General features: G+C 40.9%; 1 protein-coding gene across 1 annotated transcript; it reads left to right on the top strand.

The window, feature by feature from the left end:
- The first annotated feature begins 1,170 nt into the window (after positions 1-1,170).
- Positions 1,171-1,503, top strand: LOC136176365 (late cornified envelope protein 5A-like). Its single transcript, XM_065946546.1, has one exon. The coding sequence runs from the start codon at positions 1,171-1,173 to the stop codon at positions 1,501-1,503; it is 333 nt and encodes a 110-aa protein (XP_065802618.1).
- The last annotated feature ends 20,436 nt before the right edge of the window (positions 1,504-21,939 follow it).

The following is a 21,939-nucleotide window of genomic DNA, read 5'->3' as shown; positions in this document are numbered from 1 at the left end:
ACATGAACAAAAGATCAAGACTGTATGACACACAACTCACAGTTCACTGCTTACAAACGCATCCTCCAAGACTACCAGCTCCTGAAGGCAATCTGCATCATCACCATGTCATTGATATCTTGCAAAATTCTGGACCCAAGATAGACAATGCATTGCATGATTATTGGCCTAATTAGGAATGAATGCATGCAGGGAGAATGGCTGACTGGCAGCAGACCTGGGAAGCACATGTCTAGCAGTCTCTGGCTTCCGGGATTCCTCTAGGTCTTATGTGGGGAGATTCTGGATCCCAGGCACTGGGAATGTGAGGAGTCACTCATCCCAGATTGTGAAAGTGACTTCTCTGCATCCCCAGGTTGAGTCTCACCCGTGGTGAGCCACCAGGCCCAGGATAAAAGGGCTCCAGTGTTGGGCTCTTCAGTGCTCAGCTCTGTCGGTGACAGTTACCACTCCTCCACTGACAAGGTGAGTGCCTCGAAAAGGAGGCTCTGGGGACAGGACTGCAAAGGGGTGGGCAGAAGAAGGAGGGAGAGGGGAAGGTCTCTGGGGGAGTGGGAACAAAGTGAGGGAGTCAGCAACCTGCAGAGACGCTCTGGTCCAGGCCTCTCTCTACAGGCCATCCTCAAGTAAGTATCTGGTGAGAAGCAGACTGTAGAGCTGAGAATATTCAAGGTTGGTGAGGAGGGCAACAAAAAGCCCTCCACTGTGGGCTGTGGGGCAGAGGAAGAAAAGAAGGAAGGAGAAGCAGGAACGTGGGGTTAAACTGCCAAGACTATGTCTTTCCTCCTTGTCCTCATCCAATAAAGGTTTTCAGAGATGAAAGCATCCACTGGATATGCTTAGGAATGATGGATCCATTGTGGGAAGGATTCTGAACTATGGCCATCAGTGCTTCCAAGTGGCTGGGAAGCCTAATATGGGGCTGACTTTGGGCCCCACGTAGGGAGATGGTTCCGTGTCTTTCAGAAAAAATAGAAAAAGAAAGAGAGCTTTACTGCAGTCCTTTCACTTCCTGTCAGTTTTCAGATTCTGTTTGTAGATCCTGCTCACAGAGTAGCTTGTCTTGGCTGAGGAGTCAATGAACTCCAGGGTAAAGGATATATCTGCTTGTCACTTGTGTGCTGATGGCTTTTTGCATTTCTCCCTAGGTGTACTGACTTCCTCTGTAAGATGTCCTGCCAGCAAAGCCAGCAGCAGTGCCAGCCCCCTCCCAAGTGCCCCACCCCTAAGTTTCCTTCTCCCAAATGTCCTGCCAAATGTCCCCCCAAGTGCCCTCCTCCATGTCCTCCCCCAGTCTCCCCCTGCTGTGGCTCCAGCTCCGGGGGCTGCTGCAGCTCTGGGTGTGGGGGCTGCTGCCTGAGCCACCACAGGCGTCGCAGGTCCCACCGCCACAGACCCCAGAGCTCCGGTTGCTGTGGTGGTGGCAGTGGTCAGCACTCTGGGGGCTCCAGTTGCTGCCACGAGTCTGAGGGCTCTGGCTGCTGCTCTGGGGGTTGCTGCTGATCTCGCCCATAAGGACTTGTGACAAGCAGAGTTGGAATCAGAGTGCTGAATGCCCGCCCCAGCCTGCTGCTCGCCATCCTCTCCCTCTGTGCCCTGCAGACTGAGCTGTTGAAATCTTCCCATGGAAACATCTGCATTTTCCCTAAATATTTCTGGCCTCCTCCTCTGAGTTACAAAATAAAAAACCTTCCCCACTGAGCCCACCTCAGCTCTCATTTATTGTTGCAGCAGCACCCCACAGGTCAGAGTCAGCAACATGTGGCTCAGTGCTGCCCTGCCTGGGGAAAGTTTGGTTTTGGAGTTGGGGGAGGTCACTTGGTCTATACCCACAGCGTGTCCCTGGAAGGACCTCTGCTGACCTTTCCTGTACAGAGAGGCCCACTCTAACCCTACAGATGCCATTTGAGGATATCCACCTCCTGTGGGTCTGCTTTGTGTATCCATGTGTGCTAAGTCACTTCAGTTGTGTCTGTCCCTTTGTGATCCTATGGACTGCAGCCCACCAGGCTCCTCTGTCCATGGGATTCTCCAGGCAAGAATACTGGAGTGGGTTTCCATTCCCTTCTCCAGGGGATCTTCCCAACCCAGGGACTAAACCCAGGTCTCTTACATCTACTGCATTGGCAGGCGGGTTCTTTATGTCTAATGCCAATAGAAATCCCCTGAGTATGCTTAAACTTTCTCCAATGTTCTTCCTATTACTCCATTAAGTTTTAAATTAATAGACACAATGATAATGTCTCTAACTGTTCTTATTAAGTGATTAAACTACTAGTATTATACCCAACAGTAAAAACCTGGAAGCAAGCCAAACACTCATCAAACGGAAGGTAGACAAGTCATTGTGAGATATTCATATATGGTCTGTGATTCAATGTTTTATAAGAATGAGCTGAAGCAACACACAATGAAGTGACAAAAGCAATTCCTAAAAGATTACATGCAGCGTGATGCCCTATTTTAAAATTTAAATATACCCTTTGAGGTTATTGTACATATATGGCTGAAAATTAACTATACAAAAAGGAAAATGAGGTATGGATGAAAACTTTTTTTTTGGACTAATATGTACTTTGGGTGGGGAGGAGCATGGTGAGGAGTGCTGGGGAGAAATGTGTGGTCAGAGGTAACATAACTGTCAACATCTTAGCTCTCTTTTTGATGGGCTCCCCATTTTTTTATATTATTAAAATGAATGAATGATTGAGTGATTGAACAGATAGACAAATCAGTGAACTAAATAAAGTGAGCTGGTGCAGAGCAATGACAATAGTAAGTCTTGGTTCAAGGATTCTGATTTCTCCAATTCTACACACTTAAGGTTCTGTTTTTCCAAAAATGTATTATATTCATTAACTTATATAATGTTCTCATTTGATTCTCATGACTCTTTAAAACATATTGTTTTGATTGCTTGTTAATTTTACAAGTAAGGAAATTGAAGTCAGAAATGTTAAATAATCTGCCCTAGTTCATGCAGGAAGAACAGAGTCAGATCCCTGTCAATCTGTGAGCCTTCCCTTCCTGCTCTCTCCTATCTCCCTACCTCTCCTGAGCAATATTATCTACTCCTGTGACATCAGTTAACATTATCACACTGATAGCTAAGAAGCCACTTCTCAGAGAGCCCTTCATTGACCCCTGAACCTAAAATAGCTACCTTGTCACTCAAGCACATCACTCTGCTTGACTTCCTTCATATCACTCATCACCAACCAATAGTTTCTTACTTATTTACATTTTTTGTGCCTCTCTCTTCTCACCTTAATGTAAACTTCATCAAGGTACAAACCTTGTTATCTTGCCCAATGGCATCTTTCCAGTATCAACAATGGAAAATTGTGGAAGTGTCAAAAAATATTTTTGGTTACATAGCTCCTAGGCTCAGTGGTAAAGAATCTTCCTGGAATGCAGGAATTGTTAGAAATGAGGGTGGATCCCTGGATCGGGAAGATCCCCTGGAGGAGGGCCTGGCAACCAGCTCCAGTATTCTTGCCTGGAGAATCCCATGGACAGAGGAGCCTGGCGGGCTAGAGTCCAGAGGGTCGCAAAGAGTTGGACACGACTCAAGTGACCTAGCACACAGTACACAGCTCCTAGGCCGATGTATAAGGTCTATACCTGTTTCCCGAGGGTTTCCCAGGTGGCCCTAGAGGTAAAGAACCCATCTATTAACGCAGGAGATTGAAGCGATGGAGCACGCACATACTTCTTTCCTGAGCTACAAATTTGTTCATTTGGCAACCTTTTAGATTTCACCAATGAAGAGTTCCATTGTCATCCCAAATTCAAAGTTTACAGTAGAAAATCCATTCCTAGCCTTCCATTCATCAGACTTGTTCTACATTGACTTTAACTCAATGAATAGTATCATTATCTGCCCAGTTCAGAACCTAAAGACATCCTGGATTTTCATCTTTCTTGTGACCCAGTGTTTCTTAGGTGGTCACTGGCAAATGAATGGTAGAAATATCATTAAATTAAATGATACCCATCAAAAGTCAAAGATAGATTCTTATAAAATAATGATTATTTCCATTTAAGTAGGTCACTTTAGGTATTTTATTACATTATTGGAACCCATGGACTGTATCACACCAGCCTCCTCTGTCCATTGAATTCTCCAGGCAAGAATGCTAGAGTGGGTAGCCATTCCCTTCTCCAGGGGATCTTCCCGACTCAGGGACTGATCCTTAGTCTCTGGCATTGCAGGCAGATTCTTTACTGTCTGAGTCACCAGGGGTGCCCTTCATGGTAACACTGATGAATTAAAGACAAGGTATTATCTCAATAAAACTTGGGTTGTATGATCTTGCAGTAAGTCATTAACTTCTCTGTGTTTAATGTACTCTTCTATTGAAGAGGGCTAACATAGTTAGGGTTAAAGGAGGGCTGTAAGGAGTGAGTTAATACATGTAAATAGATGGCTTAGGACAGGACAGTAACTTCTGCTCTCCTGTGACACAAAACCCTCAGAAACACATTTATTTCATGGAGTGCAGTTCTTTTGTCAGCACCATCAAGATCAAGCTCATCTATATCACTAATGTCAGCCTCATCATCATGAAATGGCCACTCCCATCAATGACCCTGGCCCTCTGACCCAACCTTCATAACTAAGCATACATCAAACACTTCCTTTCTGAATATCTAAAGCTCCTGTAATCAGTTCCACACTCAGTTGGATACTGTCTTAATGCAATTTAAAGGTTTTCTTAGCTTTTGGTTTGGGGGGCAAGATTCAATAAATGATCATTTTCTTGCCTCTATCCTTTCTACTTCCTTATAAAGTTGTCCTTCACTTTTCAATTATTAGCAACTTTAAGCTGATTCACCAATAGAAGGATTAAATAATGACTTCTGTTCTCACATATCCAGTGAAATCAGCTACTCTGAAGTCACTGTTGATGTTCTAACAGACCATCAAATGGAGTGGACACTCACTGGGGCATTTTATAATAGTGATCATGTTTTCCTTAGAATTCTTTCTTTAAATAATGATGAATGCCCTTTTCCCCTTTCTTAGGCTAACATTGACAATGCTTATTCTGGGTCCATTCTCTTTCCTTATCTGCCATCCATCAGTGAAGTCTTGGATCCTAGTTCTGATGACCACTAAGACCTCATCCTCGTCATATCATCCACTAGGTATCAAGTTCCTCCCTGGTCTGAGTTGCATACCCTCCCCTAAGCCCCAGTAACATCCAGGACTTGTCTAACAGAGGAGTCATGTGCTTTACTTATCTGTCTTCAAATTGGCTTGTGATAGCCTTCAAGGCAGGGATGATTATCTTTTATTTTGACTAATAGAATGCCTGTTTCAATGTAGAACACATCAACATTTCATTAATTAGGTCTACTTGTATCTCATTTCAGATGTGTCAATGGCAAAATACGGATTTTCACACCTGAGTATTGTCTATCTTCAAATGTGGTCTTAAACCAAAGCCCAGTGGAATAACTGTGGCAGAGTTTGTCACTTGCCTGTCACCAACCCCTTCCAATCTCTGATGGCCTCTCACATCACTGTCTCTATCCTGAATCCTCAATCCCTCATGCGGTCTCCTGGCCACTGATTAGCTGCTCCTTGAATCCCCTTTCCTGGCCAGTGACCCGAACCTCATGCCCTTGGCTGACTTGCTGACACATACTTGTCTCATCTGATTTCCATTCCCTTAGGCCTGTGCACTCAGGCCTAGTAAATGTACTATTTCTGAAGCATTGATAGGTGATGACATCCATGGCCATGTCACATTTGACTCAGTGTGTGTCCTGCTTTAAAGAACTTCTCCAGCCCAACAAATGGATCCTGAGACCTAGGCCTCTTCACATGTGTGTCCAAAGGCAGACATCATTCATCCTTTCAGTCAGTGATCATTAACTTACTGCTTGCCTCTACCCACCCTGGGAGCATTCAGTGGGGCTTCTGGGCATATGTAGATGAATAAAAACCAGTATAGCTTCTGCCCTAATTGTGACCTCCCTCTGGAAGAGCACACACAGATGCAAGGACTCAGCTCCATAGGAGCTTACCCATGAGTCATGGGGCCACCACTGCAGCACACCACAAATTGGTTTATGGGGCACTGTTTACATGCATGTCCTCCAGGCACCTGTCTCATCTCTATGGAAACAGAATTTTGTAAAATTCCTGTCTCAAGACAGAAAACACATAAGTATTCAATTGATGAATTAGCCACTATTAGATGATGACATCTAAAGCATTTCACATGTGACCAGTGTGTGGTTTCCTTCAAGGGATGTCTGAAGGCTGAGGAATGGTACCCTGAGCCACAAGTCTCTGTCCACTGGTGCTAAAACACAGCTCTTCATTCCTCTATTAATCAATTAAGCATCAAAATTAATCTTTTCATCACATCTTCCCATTCTGTTTTTGAAACTACAGAGGGTATGGAACTGAATAAAGTCCAGATTTATTCAGAAATAAAGATTCTGTGCTCAACAGATTCTCCATCTGAAAGAGTAGGAAGACAAGCAAATGTATATAATACTGTTCTGAGTTAAGAGCTGTTAGAGGATGTAGTAAATTGATAGAAAGTATGTCCTCAAGGAAACTCAGTGGCCCTTGAAGACAGCAACATCTCATAAAATTCTGGGCCCAAGATAGACAGTGTATGATTATTGACCAAATGAATGAATGAATGCATGTATGGGCAAGCTATTGGGAATGGGGAAAGGCTTTCTGGTGGCAGGCCTGGGGAGAAGATGTCTGACAGGCTCTGGTTTTCTGATTCCTCTAGTTCATGTGCAAGGAAATCCTGGTGCAAAAAGAGTTTCCTCATCCCAGGTTGTGAAACTGACCACTCAGCATACATGGGCAGTGCCTCATCCCTGGGAAAATATCAGGCCCTGGATAAAGGGGCTCCAGGGAGAGAGGAAGCAGTCACTTCAGAGGAGTGGTGGTGGGAGTTGAGGTGGGCTTAAGGATCCTGCAACTTGCAGAAGTCTTTGTTCTCAGTATCATAATTTTCTAGTTTATTCATTCAAAAAAACCCATCATTTTTGGGGGATGCATCCTACTCCCATCTGACATCTTTGAGAGTAAGGATCAGAAAACGAGTGCACTACTTTGTGTCCTCTGGGGGTAAGAAGGCTTTCGTCAGTGGGTTTGGAGCCCATATGGGGAGTTGGCCATCATACCCTAGGGGAGGCAAAACAGACTGAGGAGACAAAGTATTCATTAAGGTTTGCTTACCTTCACATCAGTTTCCAGACGCCATTGTGGAACTTGGTTCAAGAACCTGCTATTTGTAGAGGAGAGATTTCAATGAAATCCAGGGGAAAGAAAATAATGAGAATGAATCTTTGAAATGGTGCATTGGTTTCTTTTTTGTGTCTCTCAGGTTGGCTGAACTTCTCCTGAAATATACTTCCAGTAGAATAAGCAGCAGTGCCAGCCCCTCCCGAGTGTTCCCCAAAATGTCCCATCCAACTGCCTACCCTCTGTCCCTCTCCAGTTTCTTCCTGCTGTGGCTCTGGGGATGGGGGAGGGTGGGGGCTGCTGCCTGGGCCACCACAGGTTCCATCCCTTTTACTGGGGTTGTGTCTTAACTGCTGTGAGTTTGAGCTCTCCGGGGGCTCTGGGGGCTCCAGGTTCTATGAGGGGTCTGGGGACTGCTGTTGACCTGAACCTTACCCACAGGAGAGCAGCAATGGAAGGATCCAAGTAACACAGATCCACCAGCCCCCTCCCTCTCCTCACAATCTTTCATTCTGGAGTTTGTTAAAATGTAATCTTTGCACAAGGCTCATCCTTGCGCTCCCCACAAATTCCCTCTCTCCTCACCCTATACACCCTACCATCAAGCCCCAAATCCCACTAAGAGAAAAATTAAGTTTCTTCTTCTGCACCCCGCTCCTTGCCCTTGATGTCTCACACAAAGCCTCACCTCCCTGCAGCTCTGCCTCACCCATGCGGGTCAGTGTTTCTCCAGATGACTTGGCCCAATTCAGGTACCAGCAATCCTAAGGAGCAGCCAGCTTTGTCCAGACCACCTCCCAAGACAAAGACCCCAGTGACTTTGTCCTTTAATGTGGAAAAGGGACCTTCTTCCCTTCTGTCAGTCCTGGGCTTGGGAACTAGAAACGCCATGTGTGTTCAGGGGCAGTGACTCTTATGCTGACTATGATTTATGTTAATTTAAAGAATGTTCATGACATGGGGTGTATTTTATTTTTATGACATTCTTTGAAAAATAAGTGATAAAAACACAACCAACAGAATGAAGATATGAAGATATAAAGATTCAGAGAGGCCAAACACAATATACTTGAGAGCTAAGACCAAATAAGAAAGCACCCCATCTGTTACTCTTTTAATTATTTCTACAGTCCCATGATATGTCCTATATGATTTCATATTTAAAATAATTTTGTCCCATTGCAAACTGTTTCAGAAATGATTATTTTTCCATTAGGTAAGCATACTAATGTAACAAAAACAGCTGTGATGTTAGGTAAACGTAATCATATAATGATGATAATAACAGTAATAGTCTTTACTGAGGGCCCATTCATGGCTTGACTCTTCACATACTTTTTATTTAGCCTTTCTAACAAAGTATGAGGCAAATATTGTTTGCATTTTATGTATGATGAAACTAACCAAGGCTGAGCAAGAGTAAGCGTCTTGCTCTGCCACGCTCTTGCTTGGAGGAACCATAGGATAAGCCCAGGCCTGTCTGCCTGCAACGATCTTAATATTTTCCTGGGGCACTCAGCCTCCTAAGTGGGGTTTACTTCTTGAGATCAAAGTAGGCAAAGTGTTGATGGTGTAAGACGGTGCCTAATAGTATATAGGGTCAACAATTCATTTCCTGGGTTAAGACAAACAGTCTCCACACCTATGTCCCTGTTTTAGCTCAGTTCCTCCCACATTATACCTCACAGGGCAGCTAGAGTCTGATCCTGTCCTGTCACATCTCTGCTTAAGATAGTTGCCAGTGATCTGGACGCAGACCTGAGGGGCCCCTTTCTCTTGCTTCACTGGCTGCTTTCAATTCTATGAATGTGCATAATCGCTCATATCTCCTATACTGTCCCTTTGCACATGCCATTCCTTTATTCTAGCATACACTTCATCCTCCTTTGTTCCTACTTATCTGTTAGGTCTCAGCCCATATTCATGTATTGAGGAAAGTCTTTTCTGGTCTCCCTGGCCAGGTTAGCTCTCTCCCATTTCCCGCATTCTCAGCCCTAAGCAGCTCTCATTGTTCTGCAGACCTGTCCTGCCAAATACTAATCAGGGGCATCATTGACTATTTATCTGTGTGGTTTTTGATTGATGATTATCTTCTTCACTCAGCTAACAGCTTTCTAAGAACAAGGGCTACATTTGATGGCTCCTTTATCTCAGCACTGTAACTCCAGGATGCAGCATAAAGTTTTATACACAGTTAAACCCAGTAGCTGAATGAATAAATGCATGCATTGAAGAATTAATGAGTCAGCATCATTGATATTACCACCATCATTTCTTCAATCTATATTACTATAGAAATATTTTTTTAAATTTCTCCAGCCCCAGGGGACATACATATCTAAAATATATGTATTGTCTATCTGAAGTTGAAATTCACTTGGGGACCCTGTATTTCTATTTGCTAAATCAGACAACTCTACCATAGATACTTGCCTTTTTGTGTTGCATGCCATGCAATTTCATGTTTGGAAGCTCATAGTCTCATTTTCCCCAAAGAGTTCACTTATTTTTAATTTTTAATTGGAGGATAATTTCTTTACAATGTTGGTTTCTGCCATACAATGTGAATCAACCATAATTATACATATACCCTCTTCCTCTTGACCCTCGCTCCTGCCTCCCTCATCCCACCCCTTTAGGTTGTCACAGAACACTGAGTTGAGTCCCTGGTGTTACACAGAAACTTCCACTAGAGATCTGTTTTATGTATGGCAATGTATATGTTTCAATGCTACCCTCTCAATTTGTCTCATCCTCTCTTTCCCTCACTATTTCCACAAATCTGTTCTCTATGTCTGTGTCTCTATTCCTGCCCTGGAAATAGGTTCATTAATGCCATTTTTTCCTAGATTCCATATGTATGTGTTAATATAGGATATTGGTTTTTCCCTTTCTGACTTACTTCACTCTCTAACAGTTTCTAGGTTCATTCACTTCAGTTCAGTGGACTCAAATTCATTCCTTTTCACAGTCGAATAATATTCCATTGTGTATATGAATATGTACCATGATTTCTTCTTTTGTATTTATATTTTATTATTCATTATTTTATTTACTTATCTGTTGACTGTGCTGGGTCTTTGCTGAAGCATGAACTGCTTTCTAGCTGCAATGCACAGGCCTCTCATCATGGTGGCTTCTCTTGTTGCAGAGCACAGGCTCTAGGGCACACAGGCTCAGTAGTTGTGACTCCTGGGCTCTAGAGCACAGACTCAATAGTCATGGTGCACGGGCTTGGCTGCTCTGCTGTGTGTGGGGTCTCCCAGGACCAGGGATCAAACCCACGTCTCCTGCATTGGCAGGTGGATTCTTGACCACTGAGCCATGAGGGGAGCCCTGTACCACAACTTCTTTATCCATTCACCAGCTGATGGATATCAAAGTTGCTTCTATGTCCTGGCTATTATAAATAGTGCTGCAGTGAACAGTCTCCCATTGGTTTCTATGTGCAGCTTATTCTGTGGAGTGAGAAGGTAAAATCTTTGAAAAGTGGTGCCTCCAAATTCTTCTTTCTTTAAGTGCCTCCTTTCTATGCTCTTATCCTGTGCTTACATCTATCAAAGCCCTTATCACATGGTATTACAGATGTCTGTTCATTTATGTATTTTCCTTATTAGACAGTCAGCTCCTTGAGGACAGAAGCTATGAGTAGCTGTTCACAGAATGTTTGTCGAGTGGATGGATGATGACTGATCTTAATTCAATCCTAGGAATCTGATAGGTAATCTGTAAATACTTGGAGAGTGACCTGGATTTAATAAGCTCCACTTGATGAACTAAGATCTTACCCATTTAGCATAGGACATTTGAGATAATTACTACCAGCAGGGAAGATTTGAAAGAAGTAGTCATCACCAAGAAGAATACAATATTTCCTTGGATTACAGGTCAGCCTCCAGTAAACATGTCAGCCTGAATGATTGTGTTTCCAAGATGCTTGGGGAAGATGCCTGACTCAGGTTCAAGGAAAGGTTGTTCCCTAAAGAAATTATAGAGGGTATCCTGTATAGGTATCCTATATAGGGAGGTTGGATCTCAAGGAGCTTGTGAGTCTATGCTCCATGAATGTGATTTAGTTGTCACCAAGGCTTAAGGATATATCTCTACTTATGTATGCATATGTATGTATGTGATATCTATCTTGATAGATAGATATCTTACAATATATATGCAAATGTACATACAGAAGCAAATATATATATATATCTATATATACACATATATATATATAATTTTTATTGAAATATAGCTCACATACCATACAGTTCATCCACAGAAAGTGTATAATTCAATATTTTTTGTATGTTCACAGAGCTGTGTAGTTATCTAATTTTAGAAAGTTTTCATTACCCCAAAACAAAATTCTGTAGCTATTAGCTGTCACATCTCATCCCTCTGAGCCCAACTTTCTGTCTTCATAGATTTTCCTCATCTGAACATTTCATATAAATGGAATTATATGGTATGTGATCTTTTGTGACTGGCTTTATTCACTCAGCAGAATGTTCTCAAGGTTTATTCATGTTACAGCAGGTATCAAAATTCAACACCTTGATATGGCCAATTATAATACTCCACTGTAGCTGTACACCACAAGTGTTTATCCATTCATCAGTTGGACACTTGAGCCGTTTATGCATTGTGGCTATTGTGAACAATTCTGTTATGAAACACTTATGTATACATTTTTTGAGTTGATGTTTTCATTTTTCTTAGAATGATTTTTATTTTGCCAGGAGCAAGGGGGTTGGTGGATCATGTAGTAACTCACTCTAGGTTTAACTTTTGAAGCACTGCCAAATTGCTTTTCACAATAACTGTATCATATATATTCCCTCCAGCAATGTGTTGAGGCTTCCAATTTCTATGTATCCTCCTCAACACTTGTTACTGCCTATGCCTTTTTTATTATAGTCATGCTAGTGGGTGTGAAGTGGTATGTCATTATGGTTTTGATTTGCATTTCCTTAATGACTAATGATGTTGAGCATTTTTTCATTTGCTTGACTGGCCATTTCTATATTTTCTTTGGAGAAATATCTATTCAGATCCATTATTTATTTTTAAATTGCCATATCTTTTTATCTTTTATCTTTCAGTTGTAAGTGTTCCTTATATATTGTAGGTAAAAGTCCCTTTTAAGATATTTAATTTACAAATATTTTCCTTCATTCAGTGGGTCAGCTTTTCACATTTGCAACATAAAAGCTTTTAAAATTTTTATGAAGCTCAATTTATCTATTTTAAAAATTTTGTCCAAATTTTGCTTTTGATGTTGTATCTAAGAAACCACTTAAATAAAGTAAAGCCCAGAAGATTTACTCCTATGCTTACTTCTAAGAGTTTTATCATTTAAGCTCTTACGCTTAGGTTTTGATCTATTTTGAATTAATTTTTCCATACAATATGAAGAATCCTATATCCCTTGATATCAGAAGGGGACTGATTCTAGGACTCCTTCTGAAACCACAGGATGCTCAGGTCTCTTACGTTTTAATCAAATGTGCACTATTTGCACATAATCTATACACATCCTCCTGTATACTTTAAATCATCTCCAGATTACTTATGATAATTAATGAGATTTAAATGTCATGTAAACAATTATCAGCGCACAGTAAATTTGTGTTGATTTTTGAAACTTGTTGATCATTTAAAAATATTCTTGATCTGGGATTGATTGACTCCACGAATGAGTAATCTGTGGAAATGAAAAGCCAACCATATTTTAATCTTAATTTCACCTATAAATTCTTATGAGCAATCCATATGACTTTATTATATAATTTTTTCATCTTTCTATGAACTGACACTATCTTCAAAGCTTTATATTTATTTGTCTCTTTCTATTGCTGTTCTATGACAATCCAGTTTTATCTTTGCTTCTCTCACTGTCTTTTTCTAACTCTTATCAGTTCAGTTCAGTCGCTTAGTCATGTTGACTCTTTACGACCCCGTGGATCGCAGCACGCCAGGCTTCCCTGTCCTTCACCAACTCCCGGAGCTTACACAAACTCATGTCCATTGAGTCGGTGATGCCATCCGACCGTCTCATCCTCTGTTGTCCCCTTTTCCTCCTGCCTCAGCATCAGTGTCTTTTCCAAAGAGTCAGTTCTTCACATCAGGTGGCCAAAGTATTGGAGTTTCAGTTCCAGCATCAGTCCTTCCAATGAATATTCAGGACTGATTTCCTTGAGGAGGGACTGGTTGTATCTCCTTGCAGTCCAAGGGACTCTCAAGAATCTTCTCCAACACCACAGTTCAAAAGCATCAATTCTTTAGTGGTCAGCTTTCTTTATAGTCCAACTCTCACATCCATATGTGACTACTGGAAAAATCACAACTTTGTCTAGATGGACCTTTGTTGGAAAAGTAGTATTTCTGCTTTTTAATATGCTGTTGAGGTTGGTCATAACTTTTCTTCCAAAGAGCAAGCATCTTTCAATTTCATGGCTGCAGTCACCATCCACAGTGATTTTGGAGCCCAAGAAAATAAAGTTTGTCACTATTTCCATTGTTTCCCCAACTATTTACCATGAAGTGATGGGACTGGATGCCATGATCTTAGTTTTTTGAATGTTGAGTTTTAAGCCAGTTTTTTCACTCTCCTTTTTCAGTCTAATGCTCTCCTAACTGAGCTGTTCTGGCTGGCTTCACTATCCTTTTTCACTTTCATCAGAGGCTCTTCAGTTCCTCTTCACTTTCTGCCATAAGGGTGGTGTGATCTGCATATCTGAGGCTATTGATATTTCTCCCAGCAATCTTAATTCCAGCTTGTCTAACTCTATAATTTAAATGTAATGTTAGGACTAGAAATAACTTCAGAGTTTACAAAGTCCATCTGAGACCCAAAGAATATAAATAACTTTGCTGGAGGCCACACAACTTTTAATGTCTTCTTTGTGTTAATAAAAGAAATTTATAAAGGATAAGAATGTTTTACAGTAGTAAAGTAACTTTAAGTTTAAATTTAAGCAAAGAAAAAAATATATACATATAAATACAGTATCAAGTCTAAACTGGAAGATAATTTATCTTTAAAATCTGCAACAAATAAATAATTCAAACATAAAAAGTTAAATATCTTTATATTAAATATAATCAATGAAATTTCACCTTCTATCTAGCCAACTCATTCCTACAGAAGTCTTTCCTGGTATTTTTAGAAAACCAACTTTTTATTTATTTATTTTATTATTATTTTTTTTTTTGTAACAGCTTTATTGAGATATAATTCACACACCATAAATTCACCTGTTTAAAGTGTACAATTAAAAAAAACTTTTTTAAATAATAAAGTGTACAATTTGATAGTTTAGCATGTTCACAGAGTTGTGCAGTCATCACTGTGATCAATTTTAGAACATTTATCAATAATAAACCCCACATGCTTTAGCATTTCCCCCACTATTTCCCACCACCATCCATACCCCAGTCCTAGGCAACCATTCAACTACATTTCTTCTCTATGTATATGCCTATTCTGGACATTTCATATAAGTAGCCCTTTGTCTGGCCTTTCATTTAGCATAATGTTTTCATGATGTATCCATTTTGTACCATGTATCTGTACTTCATTCCTTTTTATTGCCAAGTAATATTCCATTGTGTGTATGTACCATATTTTATTTATCCACTTATCAGCTGATAGACATTTGGGTTGTTTTTGCTTTTTGGCTGTTATGACTAATGCTACTGTGGATATTTGTGTGCAAGATTTTGTGAGGACAGACACCATAATTTCTCTTGGGGATATTACTGGGCATGGAATTGCTACAGCATATGGTAACTATGACTTTAACTTTTGGAGAAACTGCCAAATTGGAAAACCAACTTTTTAAATTGACTTCTGATGCTTATTACTAGACTGATTTTCATACTGTCCATTCAAAACTTTTGGTAGGCACCGTCTAGGAGCCTGGCTTTCAGCTAGGCACAGTCTTCTGCTACCAGGATGTTCATCATTTAATGAAGATACGAGACATATCAGCAAAGAAGTGCAATATTTGTAGATTCTGTAAAAGAAGACGATTCAGGGCCCCCAAATGGCTCATTTTACCTGGGTTGGTGGTGAGAATAGAGCCCAGTAAAATAGATGGAGACATTGGTATCTGAGCTAAATGTGATGAAGATATTATCAGACATTTGACATACAAGGCAAAGAGGAGTGGGTGGAAAGAGAGAGAGAGGGCAGAAGAGAATGCTCTGAGCAGAGGAAAGAATTTGGAGAAAAGGCAGTGAAATGAGGCACCAGGCTATACTGGGAGCAATTGTGAGGAACTGGCTATAGCTCATGCCTTCTCAGTAACCAAAGACGGACTGGCATTTGATATACCCTTGCCACTGAGCCTCCTTTAGTGTTCTCTAAATCAATGAATATTGCTAACCCAGTGATGCTATACTGGTAACATTCTGTGAGGCTGAGGGTCTGCTTAAGCAGGACTCTCCATTCAACAGTAGGATGACTGTCTGAGAGCTTCAGTTTAGTTCAGTTCAGTCGCTCAGTCATGTCCGACTCTTTGCGACCCCATGAATCACAGCACACCAGGCCTCCCTGTCCATCACCAACTCCCGGAGTTTACTCAAACTCATGTCCATAGAGTTGGTGATGCCATCCAGCCATCTCATCCTCTGTCGTCCCCTTCTCCTCCTGCCCCCAATCCCTCCCAGCATCAGGGTCTTTTCCAACGAGTCAACTCTACGCATGAAGTGGCCAAAGTATTGGGAGTTTCAGCTTCAGAATCAGTCCTTCCAATGAACACCCAGGATTGATCTCCTTTAGGCTGGACTGGTTGGATCTCCTTGCAGTCCAAGGGACTCTCAAGAGTCTTCTCCAACACCACAGTTCAAAAGCATCAATTTTTCGGCGCTCAGCTTTCTTCACAGTCCAGCTTTCACATCCATACATGATCACTGGAAAAACCATAGCCTTGACTAGACAGACCTTTGTTGGCAAAGTAATGTCTCTGTCTCTGCTTTTTAATATGCTAGCTAGGTTGGTCATAACTTTCCTTCCAAGGAGTAAGCGTCTTTTAATTTCATGGCTGCAGTCCCCATCTGCAGTGATTTTGGAGCCCCCCAAAATAAAGTCTGTCACTGCTTCCACTGTTTCCCCATCTATTTGCCATGAAGTGATGGGACCAGATGCCATGATCTTAGTTTTCTGAATGTTGAGTTTTAAACCAACTTCTTCACTCTCCTCTTTCACTTTCATCAAGAGGCTCTTTAGTTCTTCTTAGTTTTCTGCCATAAAGGTGGTGTCATTTGCATATCTGAGGTTATTGATATTTCTCCCAGCAGTCTTGATTCCAGCTTGTGCTTCTTCCAGCCCAGCGTTTCTCATGATGTACTCTGCGTATAAGTTAAATAAGCAGGGTGACAATAAACAGCCTTGACGTACTCCTTTTCCTATTTGGAACCAGTCTGTTGGTCCATGTCCAGTTCTAACTGTTGCTTCCTCACCTGCATACAAGTTTCTCAAGAGGCAGGTCACGTGGCCTGGTATTCCCATCTCTTTCAGAATTTTCCACAGTTTATTGTGATCCACACAGTCAAAGGCTTTGGCACAGTCAATAAAGCAGAAGTAGATGTTTTTCTGGAAACCTTGCTTTTTCAATGATCCAGTGGATGTTGGCAATTTGATCTCTGGTTCCTCTGCCTTTTCTAAAACCAGTTTGAACATCTGGAAGTTCACAGTTCACGTATTGCTGAAGCCTGGCTAGGAGAATTTTGAGCTGAGAGCTTACTACCATTTAAAGTAGTTGGTTTAGTTCTGCCCTAGACTCTGAATATTATTTTGTGATGGTAACAGTGTTTCAAGATAAGTAGACTTTCAGAAGCCCCAAATTCTCTGCACAAGCATAACTTACCTAGCATAGTTTTTATTCTGCCAATGAAACATACATAGATTACTATTCACTGAGCAACATTATTAAATTTGCAAAATGTGAAAAAGAAATCTTAGAGCAGAGATATAGCTCCACTTTGGGTCCTACTCCCTTGTTTCTATGCATCCCCCATCTAAATGTTTCCAACAGAAAAAGCAAGATAGTTCCAGAAAAACATCTACTTCTGCTTTATTGACTATGCCAAAGCCTTTGACTGTGTGGACCATCACAAACTCTGAAAAATTCTTAAAGAGATGGGAATATCAGATCACCTAACCTGCCTCCTGAGAAATCTGTATGCAGGTCAAGAAGCAACAGTTAGAACTGGACATGGAGCAACAGACTGGTTCCAAATTGGGAAAGGAGTACATCAAGGCTGTATATTGTCACCCTGCTTATTTAACTTATATGCAGAGTACATCATGAGAAATGCTGGGATGGATGAAGCACAAGCTGGACTCAAGATTGCTGGGAGAAGTATTAATACCCTCTGAAATGCAGATGACACCACCCTTATGGCAGAAAACTAAGAAGAACTAAAGAGCCTCTTGATGAAAGTGAAAGAGGAGAGTGAAAAGGTTGGCTTAAAACTCAACATTCAGAAAACTAAGATCATGGCATCTAGTCCCATCACTTCATGGCAAATGGATGGAGAAACAGTGGAAACAGTGACAGATTTTATTTTGGGGGGCTCCAAAATCACTGCAGATGGTGATTGCAACCATGAAATTAAAAGGTGCTTGCTTCTTGGAAGAAAAGATATGACCAGCCTAGATAGCATATTAAAAAGCAGAGACAGTACTTTTCCAAAAAAGGTCCATCTAGTCAAAGCTATGGTTTTTCCAGTAGTCATGTATGGATGTGACAGTTGGACTATAAAGCAAGCCAAGTGCCAAAGAATTGATGCTTTTGAACTGTGATGTTGGAGAAGACTGTTGAGAGTCCCTTGGACTGCAAAGAGATCCAACCAGTCCATCCTAAAGGAGATCAATCCTGGGTGTTCATTGGAAGGACTGATTCTGAAGCTGAAACTCCAAAACTTTGGCCACCCGATACAAAGAACTGACTCACTGGAAAAGACCCTGATGCTGGGAAAGATTGAAGGCAGAACGAGAAGGGGCTGGCAGAGGATGAGATGGCTGGATGGCATCACCGACTCGATGGACATGAGTTTGAGTAAGCTCCGGGAGTTGGTGATGGACAGGGAGGCCTGGCTTATTGCAGTCTACGGGATCACAAAGAGTCGGACACGACTGAGTGACTGAACTGAACTCCAGTCTCTCTCCCTGTATCTCTCCTCTGTATCTTCACATTTACTTATACATCCACTCATTACCTCTATCACTGTCCTTATTGTGCTTGCTTTCTCTTTTGACTTTCAATGTCTCTCTTAAGAGTGGTTGCAAACAATTGGGGAGCTCTCCTGTTCTGATGGGTATTAGCTTTTCTTTGTTCTCCTGATGTGTGCTTGTGTCATCATCTATTAACAGTCACATGGTGACAATCTGTGATACTATTTTTTTTTTTTGCCTTTACCTTTACCCTGGTTGACACACAGGTACTCTGTTGCTTAAATAGGCATGTGACCTGTTGAAGATGGTCTTAGGGAGAAAAACTCAGTGGTAACCTGGTGCCAAGGTAAAACCCTGACTATTTTAATTCTTGATGGTAGAAGTTACAAGACACTAAGAATTTGTATGGAAAGATTGGAAGATATCTAAATGACAAATATCACCACCATTTCAGGAATGAGTTTCAGAACCTCCTCTATGAGAATGATGGTAGAGGAAAAGAAGTGAATAGGAAATTGTGAATGATACAAAGGAAGAAGCTGTATTAAATCTGTTAAAATATACATCTTTGCACACAAAGGACAAGTACTATTGGACTACCTCTCAGGATTAAGGAATCATTAAGACTCCAGTAAATTCTTTTAAGGTTCAGCAAGCCAGTATACTAAAGGATAATATAATAACTCCTGAAAAGTTATTATATTATAGTATAATATAATATAAAAACTCTTATAGTATAATAAAGCATAGAATGCCTCTCTGTGTATCTGTAACTCAAGGCAATTTCATTTCATTATGTGTATATATACATACACATACATATACATATATATAACATATATATGTATATGCATTATATATATATATATATATATATTTCCTAAAGCCTCTATCTCTAGATAACTTGACTAGAATCCTGATTCTGCCATTTTCAAGTTTGTGACCTATGACAAACTACTATTTCTTTGAACTTTTGTTTTCCCAGTTATGAAATTATGATAATAACATGTGTCCCACATGGCTATTTTAAAGATTGAGAGACTTAATGTATGTCAAATATCTTACCCAAGTGACAGTTTTACAACAAGTGCTCAATGAAATATCTCTAGATTTATTGTGCTTTTTTCAAGTTGCCACCATCTTTTTAAAAATCAATGCAGGATTCAGTAATCCCATTCTGGTGGTCAGACAGCTGGACTATGTTTTCAGGTGTGCCTTTTCATTGATTCCCTGACTACCTTCAAGGCCAACGCTACCCAAGTTCAGAGCACCTTGGCCAAACTGTGTGATGAGAGAAATAACTTCTCTGTTGTAGTGAAAGAGGCCTAGTCTGAGATTAGGTGTTTTTCCTTCCCTGCAGAACAACAGGTGGGACCAGATAATCTCTGGGTCCTTGTTGCTCTGACCCTCTTAAAGTCTATGACCCCACTTGAGTTTAGAATAATGGTATCTAGAGACCCCTTTGGAATGAATGATGGGATCCAGAACTCTGATTCTAAAGTCAGGCTGATCTGGACGGAAACTTCCCCACGGGAAGGATTTCACAGCCGTGACTGGAATGTGCACTGTAGGTCACAAAGCACTTTCATACCCATTATCTGATTTTATCTTTATGAGAACCTGGTGAAGTAAGTATTTTCACGCCCATCTTCATATGTGGAAACTAAAGCTCAGAGTAATAAACAGCTAATAAAGTGCTAAGTACTTTACACCAATTATCTCACTTAATTCATACAATACTCCTCTGAGTTTTCTTTCTTCCTCTTCTTCTTCCTCTTCCTGCTCCTCTTCCTTACTGTCCTCCTTCTTATTTTTCTTCTTTCCATTTTATAGATCTGAGGCTCATGCAGATTAAGGAGCTTTAACCCCATTAGCAAATAGTAGAGTTAAGATTCAACCCCAAATCTCTCTAACTTCTATCTTAAATGCTTACCAGTTTATATAAACAAGTGAAATGACCCAGGGTTATTTCACTTTCCTTCAATTTCGCCAAAGAAGCATAAGAGGAAAAATAAAATAATAAAAGGGAACTTACATTTGGAGTGACATTGTGGCTGTAGTAAGGAATGATGGAGAATTGTAGAAAATAAAAGTACATGCCCTATAGGGGTTGGGGGGCAGGGCAGGTGTTAATCGGGTTGATGGAAGGTAGGCTTATCTGTGTTGGATCTTTAGAAGAAAAGCTGAATGTCTGGAATCTTAAGGAAAATCTATTTCTAAATGCTAATGATTACTAATCAGCTAAGTGAAAACTATGTTGCACAAAATGAAATGTTACCCCATCTTGACTGTATCTGGCTCACAGGATTATTCCTGTTTTGCACTGTGCTGTTCTCAAGGACCACTCCAAATAGCACTAGCTGCACACGTGCTGTAAAACCATCAGGCTGCCAGCGAAAGACTGGGACGCAGCAGGCAACCATCAGTCCAGACATGCCTGCTGCTTACGATCAGCATTTACTCTTATTAGATGTTCAGTGCTTTGAATGTCATTCTTGTCTGGATGCCTCTGTATAAAATAACTGCCTCAATGTTCTCCACAACTCAGGGAAATTGATTTAATTATCTTCATTTTGCAGATGAGTAGATTAATATTCAGATTGGTTATAAAGGTCACAGTTGTACGCAGCCAACCTGGGATATAAGAGTTAGCTCTAACCCAATATTCTCTTCATCCTGTAAAGTTTCCTCTATCTTTTAGGTGATTTTAATTATCTCTTAAAGAAAAGCAACGCCAAAGAATGTTCAAACTACCACACAATTGCACTCATCTCACATGCTAGCAAAGTAATGTTCAAAATTCTCCAAGCCAGGCTTCAACAGTACATGAACCGTGAACTTCCAGACGTTCAAGCTGGATTTAGAAAAGGCAGAGGAACCAGAGATCAAATTGCCAACATCTGTTAGATCATGAAAAAAGCAAGAGAGTTCCAGAAAACCATCTATTTCTGCTTTATTAACTATGCCACAGCATTTGACTGTGTGGACCACCACAAACTCTGGAAAATTCTTAAAGAGATGGGGATATCAGATCACCTAACCTGCCTCCTGAGAAATCTGTATGCAGGTCAAGAAGCAACAGTTAGAACTGGACATGGAGCAACAGACTGGTTCCAAATTGGGCAAGGAGTTATGTCAAGGCTGTACATTGTCACCCTGCTTATTTAACTTATATGCAGAGCCCATCCATGCTGGGCTGGATGAAGCACAAACTGGAATCAAGATTGCTGGAGAAATATCAATAAACTCAGATATGCAGATGACACTACCCACATGGCAGAAAGCAAAGAACTAAAGAGCCTCTTGATGAAAGTGAAAGAGGAGAGCGAAAAAGTTGGCTTAAAGCTCAACATTCAGAAAACTAAGATCTTGGCATCTGGTCCCATCACTTCATGGCAAATAGATGGGGAAACAATGGAAACAGTGGCTGACTTTATTTTTGGGGGCTCCAAAATCACTGCAGATGGTGATTGCAGCCATGAAATTAAAAGACACCTGCTCCTTGGAAGAAAAGTTATGACCAACCTAGACAAAA

This window comes from Muntiacus reevesi, chromosome 1, assembly GCF_963930625.1.
Source record: "Muntiacus reevesi chromosome 1, mMunRee1.1, whole genome shotgun sequence".
Taxonomy (NCBI): Eukaryota; Metazoa; Chordata; class Mammalia; order Artiodactyla; family Cervidae; genus Muntiacus; species Muntiacus reevesi.
Note: the sequence above shows the minus strand (reverse complement) of the source record. Positions and strands in the feature narration are given on the sequence as shown.

What these genes read in the sequence shown, in the direction of transcription:
- LOC136176365 (XM_065946546.1), top strand. Translation starts at nt 1,171, where the DNA reads ATGTCCTGCCAGCAAAGCCAGCAGCAGTGCCAGCCCCCTCCCAAGTGC.